The sequence below is a fragment of the Dermacentor silvarum genome, chromosome 10 (genome assembly GCF_013339745.2).
Source record: "Dermacentor silvarum isolate Dsil-2018 chromosome 10, BIME_Dsil_1.4, whole genome shotgun sequence".
NCBI lineage: Eukaryota > Metazoa > Arthropoda > Arachnida > Ixodida > Ixodidae > Dermacentor > Dermacentor silvarum.
The window spans coordinates 79,319,535-79,326,520 of NC_051163.1; the positions used below are offsets into that span (position 1 = coordinate 79,319,535).

The 6,986-nt window shown below is 50.8% G+C and overlaps 1 protein-coding gene across 1 annotated transcript in view; it reads right to left on the bottom strand.

Annotated features, from left to right (window-relative positions):
* Nucleotides 1-2,903: 2,903 nt before the first annotated feature.
* Nucleotides 2,904-6,986, bottom strand: part of LOC119431659 (uncharacterized) — a 25,843-nt gene continuing 21,760 nt past the window's right edge. The window contains exon 6 of the mRNA XM_049657967.1: nt 2,904-2,960. Within this exon, the coding sequence (XP_049513924.1) occupies nt 2,904-2,960 (57 nt within the window). The remainder of the gene's footprint in view (nt 2,961-6,986) is intronic.

The window sequence follows — 6,986 nt, forward strand, 5'->3', positions numbered from 1 at the left end:
TATTTTTGTGCTTCTTAGGCCGTAATAAATCAATACAAAACAAAGAAAAAAATTTCTGCACGTTAAAAAAAATTCAGGGCTGAAAGGGTTAAAGCAGCGGAGGACGAAGCATTTACACCGGTTGCGTCGCTTATTGTTCAGAAAAAAAAGCGTGAACGCGGGAACGCGTGGCTCTCGCGGAGCGCGTGCTCTAGCGCCGGCGGCGCCGCAGGTGAAGTAGCGCATGCGCAGCGAGTCTGAAGCCCACGCCAACATTTTGTTTTCGCGCTGGTCACATCCCTGTCTGTCACCCGGCACTCCCCTTTCCAGCCTCCTATTTGCAGTGCACCTTCCTCTGCGCTTTCCTCCTCGCGTCTTTCATCCCCCAGCTGCACTCCGCGCTCGCTTTCATCTTTCGCTCGTTCGCCGGTTACGCCGCCGACGACAATCGCCCCAGGAACGGACGCTTAACAGCTGCGCGCTAAATCGCCTTGGTAGGATTCCTTTGAGCGTTAGAACACATTGCATATTTGAGCAGTAGGCATCATAATCACGGTAAAAATTGCATCGCTAAGGCAATGTACAAAAATGCTCGTCGAATGTATCACCGACGTTATAACGAAACTGTTTTCCTGACACCGTCCGGACTGTGCCCTCACGCGCCGACGCCTGCCGTCACACGTGCGCACCTCAAAAAGGATCGTTCCTAGCTGCCTGCACGTTACGCCGCAAAAGGACATGGATGTTATCGGCTGCAACATTTTCTTCATTTTCTGGCGAAATTCGGAATCTTTTCACCTCACAAGATTGCGTGCGGCAGTAGCGCACCCAGGATCTCTGCCAGGGGGGGTTGACAGTTTGCCTTAGTTTGCCAATACCATCTGAACAGCACTAATTTCAATTTCTTTGCGGGAAATTGTCAAAAAAATGCGCTTTTTGCGCAAGTTGGCGAGTGTGCAGACGATTGCGCGTCTTACATCGTAGTGGCAGTACTCAAAGGCGCACGGAAAGAAAAGTGGTTAAACAAAAGGGGGAATAACTGGACCTCAGGGGAGGGGGGGGGTTACAAACCCCGAACCCCCCCCCCCCCCCCCCACCCCGTCGGTGCGCCAATGGCGTGCGGTGCGACATCCGAGAGCTGCTTCACCTCTCCGCCGCGCGGCAACGGCTGGCTTCACATAGGAGTATCGGGTCGTTCCGGTTGTTTCAGCAAGTGATGGTCGCCGACTAAGCATAGGCGATAATCGTATCTCGGTGCTCCACAGCCTCTCGTGTTTTGCTATAAAGAGATGTCCTTGGAACGCATACAGTTGCAAAGAAACTGCCAGAGACCACGAGACGAGCGAAAAACTGCAATTTCTCTAGCGCATCCGTGGAGCCTGGAATTGTCTCAGAAGACTGGATTGGTCGAACAGGCACTGGTAGGCTGTGCTACTTTATTTCAGCATGCATGCCGAGGCTGTGACGAATTGTTTTTCTTTTCATGATATCATCATCGTCATCATCAGCCTATATTTATGTCCGGACGAAGGCCTCTCCCTGCCATCTCCAATTACCCCTGTCTTGCGCTCGCGTATTCCAACTTGCGCCTGCGAATTTCCTAACTTCATCATCCCACCTGGTTTTCCGCCGTCCTCGACTGTGCTTCCCTTCTCTTGGTATCCATTCTGTAACCCTAATGGTCCACCGGTTATCCATCCTACGCATTACATGGCCTGCCCAGCTCCATTTCTTCCGCTTAATGTCAACTAGAATATCGTCTATCCCCGTTTGTTCTCTGATCCACACCGCTCTCTTCCTGTCTCTTAACGTTAGTCCTAAGATTTTTCGTTCCATCGCTCTTTGTGCGGTCCTTAACTTGTTCTCGAGCTTCTTTGTTAACCTCCAAGTTTCTGCCCCATATGATAGCACTGGTAGAATGCAAGGATTGTACACTTTTCTTTTCAACGACAGTGATAAGCTCCCAGTCACGATTTAGCAATGCCTGCCGTATGCATTCCAACCCAATTTTATTCTTCTGTAAATTTCTTTCTCATGATCAGGGTCCCCTGTGAGTAATTGACCTAGATAAACGTACTCCTTTACAGACTCTATAGAGGCTGACTGGCGATCCTGAATTCTTGTTCCCTTGCCAGGAAATTGAACATTATCTTTGTCTTCTGCATATTCATCTTCAACCCAATTCTTACACTTTCTCGATTAAGGTCCTCAATCATTTGTTGTAAACCGTCTCCATTGTTGCTGAATAGGATAATGACATCTGGAAGCCGAAGGTTGCTGAGATATCCGCCATCGATCCTCACTTCTAAGCCTTCCCAGTTTAAGAGCTTGAATACTTCTTCTAAGCGTGCAGTGAATAGCATTGGTGAGATTGTGTCGCCTTGCCTGATCCCTTTCTTGATAGGTAACTTTCTACTTTTCTTGTGGAGAACCAAGGTAGCTGCGGAATCCTTGTAGATATTTGCCAAGATATTCACGTATGCCTCGTGTACTCCTTGAGTATGCAGTGCCTCTATGACTGCTGGCATCTCTACTGAATCAAATGCCTTTTCATGATCTATGAAAGCCATATAGAGAGGCTGATTGTACTCCGCTAATTTCTCGATTACCTGATTGATGACATGAACATTGCCACGTGTATTTTACATGTTCATCCCATAATCCTCATTATCATATCGGGCACCCATTGCCACACGTGCTTTAAATGTTCATTCCATAACCATCATCATCAGATCAGGCACCCACTCTAGGACTGGGAGGATGTAGAACACGACGTAAACGACGTTGGTTGTTGTGGCCGCTTCAGTAAAGGTGCACTTCTCTCCCCTTTGCACTCGCCTTTCCTCTCGCGACAAACTGGTGGAGGTGCTGGGACACCCTAGGCGATCTGGACGCGAAGCTGCAGACGCCACTAGCATTCTGACCTAAAGTCGCCCGGAGGAGCCGGCGCCAGCCATCAAGTACTGCGACTCGAGTTCGATCTGCTGGCAAGTCCATGGAAAAAAATGGCCACAACTTCGGCGGGCCTGACGCACGAACCACAAGCTACACCTGTCCTGTGTCTTCGAATGAAGAAATAAGGTATTTTTTAAAGGAAATAGTTTTCAACTATTTGCTTACAGAGCAATCATCGTCGATGGTTTCAGCACAACTTCTTAGTTTATTTTTAATGCAGAGCATTCTTAGGCTCATCCCACACACATTGCCATAGGTAGGTTCCTGTCTCTCCTCGCTTCGGGCCTGTCCTATAAAAACATAATTAAAGTGCCCGATGGTGGGGTGCAACCTCTCACCTGTCTGGTTGCCAGGGCATCAGCCCAATGCTCCAACTGTTGGACCATTTTTACAGCGCAAGCTGTAGTGGGCTCAATCCAATAGCCGTTTCTGTTGACGATGTTGTCTGCTGCCGTTATCCGTCGCAGCTATCGTCAGGAATGAGACAAATACACAGTTCCAGCCAAGATCGAACCCGGGTCCTCTGCACGGGAGTCTATACTACCCTGCGACACACCCGCGCTTGCTAGCTGCTGCGGAAACATGCCCTATACAGGTGTCCTAGCGCGGGACGAGTCACACGACATGAGATTAACACCGCATAGCATCGATAAGTGTAAACTGTGCATTGGAGTTGTGTTGTATTCCGCCTGGTGTCGGGACATGCAGCAGTTGCATCGCATCATATGCCACCTGTCAAGAAATGTGACAGGTCACCGCGCAGTCCCGATACGTGTGTTTGCTGTTCGCTACGCTTTATGACGCCTCCTTGTAAGGTATGAACGGCTGCTGAAGGAGCAAGTCGTAGAGCTATGCGCACTGCTGAAACCAGGCAAGAACGCGTGAACGGCACAGAACGCGTGAACGCCGCACCTTTCCCATTGTCACTGTTTTTTCAACGCTTTTCGGAGACCGTTGCCAATTGGCCGTCGTGAAAAGCTTCTCTGAGCAAGCACTAACTCAACAGGAGTACGCGAGTCTAAAGTGTCGCGTTGACAGGTTTCGTTGACCTAGGGCCCGCAGCTACTACGCTATTGGTTTTTCCAAAAGGTATACAGAGGTACGAGCGGGGAAGGGGCTGCAGAAGATAGCGCCAACCTTTCCCTTTCCCTCAAGAACCACTTACCACCACAGCATAGGTCGATCAATCACCTTAGCTTGCAGGTGCTGCCTGTTAATTAGCATTTTATTGTGTCCATTATGTTGGGCTCTGTGGCTTTTGCGGGGGAGTACGAATGCTATGCATTTGTAACCCTCTCCCCTCGGTGCGTTGTTTTTGTGCGTTGTTTTTAGGCAGAGGAGAAAACGTCGTAAAATGTGGTAAAATGAAAATGCGCGTTGACGAAGCGCAATGCTGGGATAGCTGGCGGACAGGGAGGTTTTTTTTTCAGTCTCCTTGCTGGCGGACCACTGGCACTACGATCCTCGTACATGATTGGCGATTGGTGCACCGGCGGACCACTCTCATAGCCACTCGGTGTAGATTGGGCTGTAAATGTTTGGGGCGGGCCACCAAAGGATAGAAAACGTGGCCCCGTTGCACCGACTAAGTGTTCAGGACTCAACTTCAGGTGCTATGCCCCACCGGCTCTGCCGATATAGGGTCGCCCTATGTGTTGCAGTACCGCCTTGTATTTCAGTGTGTAAATTATTGTAAAAAGTTGTAAATAAAGTGTTTTAGGGGCGAAGCACCTTAGGGCTGAGCCTTGTCCCCCCTCATCGTTGTCGTCGTCCGTAGCTCTGGTTTGCATGGAGTCCGCTAGGGGCGCTGCGGTGCACAAGGGCTACATACGCACTGGTTCCCGACGCGCGCTCTCTTTCTCTCTTCAGCCATGGATAATAACGGTCGCTTCTGATAACGGCACGCCCGCACTGGATGAAATGCCGAGAGTGGCGGCTCAACTGCAAGTGGAGTCGAGGGCTCGCAAAGCTGCTGCAGCACGGCGACGCAGGCAGCAAGCGGACCCGGAGTCTAGGGCGCGGGAAGCTGCAGCAAAACAGCAACGCCGACAAGCGGACCCGGAGCTGAGGGCTCGCGAAGCTCCAGCAGCACGGCAACGCCGGCATGCGGACACGGACCTGAGGGCTTGCAAAGCTGCAGCAGTACGGAAACGCCGGCAAGCGGACCCGGAGCTGAGGGCTCGCGAAGCTCCCGCTTGAACCGGACATCGGCGCCACCATCAGGTAGAGAACGCTTCCGGCGTTTTGCCGCCGCTTCCCGCGCTCTTGCCGCCTCTGGGTCTGCCTGCCGGCGTCACCGTGCTGCTGCACAGATCACAAGGCAGTCTTAATGGAGAGAAAACGAAGTCCGCACCTCAATACCATATACGACCAATAAATAAAACAACATTGTATATACTGTATACATGTGTTGTCACTCATTTGCATGTTCGAGTGGGCAATGTAGATTCACGGTTACCCGAATGATCGCCCAGTGCTTCGCCCACTCATCATCATTCACTTCATGGATATGCTGTGATTTTATTGCGATAGCAATTATATGGACACTCAAAAGCAGATTTCTGCCGTCGGCGTCGCCGTCGTCGTCGCCGTCGCCGTGAGGTTCCGTATGACGTCAATGGAGATGAAATCGTCGCCGCGCGCCGAACGCTGCATGTGCGAGTGAAAGGGCGCGAGGGGCGCGCGCTTTCACGGGGAGTGAACGCATGGCGGAGAACAAACGCGCGTTCTGCGCCGTGCTCGCTTAAGGGCTGCAGAAGTAGGCGTCTCTTTCCTCCTTTACAATCACCATATATGTAGAGCAAACGCGCCTTCTTCCGACGCGCGAGAGGCCGTGGGGGAGGTGGGGAGGGGGAGGAAAGGGAGGCGACGTTTAGCTGCGGCACCAAGTGCCTATTTATATCAGAGGCTCCGGCAACAGTCACCAACGCCGTACGCATTTTGTGCGAACGCGGGCAAAATGCCGACGGCGTCGACAACAGTTCTGCGTGTTGCCGGTGCTGCTTTTCAATCGTCATCGGTGTCTACTTCAACCCACCAGAAGCATCCAGCGAACCCGTCGCCACTATCCATAGCGGCAGTACTCCTCACTTGCGTAGACCCTCTCGGGCGGTGCATCTTGGACGCCCAAGCCGAGAAGTGATACAAGAACCTGGACTTTACTTACACCTTTGTTAGAACATTGGTCTCGTGGTACATTTCTCATTTCTTTACGGGCGCATGAATGTATTTTTATTGCGATAGCAAATATATGGACAGTCCAAGCGGACTTCTCCCGTCGGCGTCGCCATCGCCGTCGCCGTGAGGTTCCGTAAAAAGTCCAACGGCCATGAAGTCGTCGCCGCGCGCCGTATGCTGTATTTGTGAGTGAAAGCGCGCGAGAGACGCGCGCTTTCACAGGGAGCGAACGCACGGCGGAGAGCAAACGCGACTTCTCCCGGTGCGTGAAAGGCCGTGGGGGGACGGGAGGGAGGGAGGGGAGGCGACGTTTGGCTGCGGCACCAAATGCGTATTAAATGCGAAGCATTTCTTGGCAAACACTTGCTACTTTGACCATATCTATCTAGCCTCCTACGACTTTGTGCTCTCATGGTTGTTTCGTAAACTTGGTATGTACCAGAATTGACATACTATGACAATAGTATATGACGAACATAAATGATATCTCATGACATGAATATCATTACATACGTGTCATGTAGGTCATGACAATGACCCACCGAAAAAGTTTAACACTCAAAAACCACCCAAATGGGTTCGGACGTGAGTACTAAGTGAAGGAAATACTAGAGGATGCTGGTAGAATAGTCGTGAGCATGACTCAGCAAAAATTACAATAACTCAGGGAAAAAAGATTAGCATTCAAAAAACGCCGGAATGGGTTCGGACGTGGGCACTAAGTGAAGGGAACACTAAAGGACGATGATAGAACTCATATCCATGAGCATGACTCAGCAAAATGACAATGACTCAGCGAAAAACGTTGTCGCAGTTTCACCTGAAAGGCGAAAGCTCAATTGCGATAGCAAATTTGTAGAGAGCTATACGGAGTA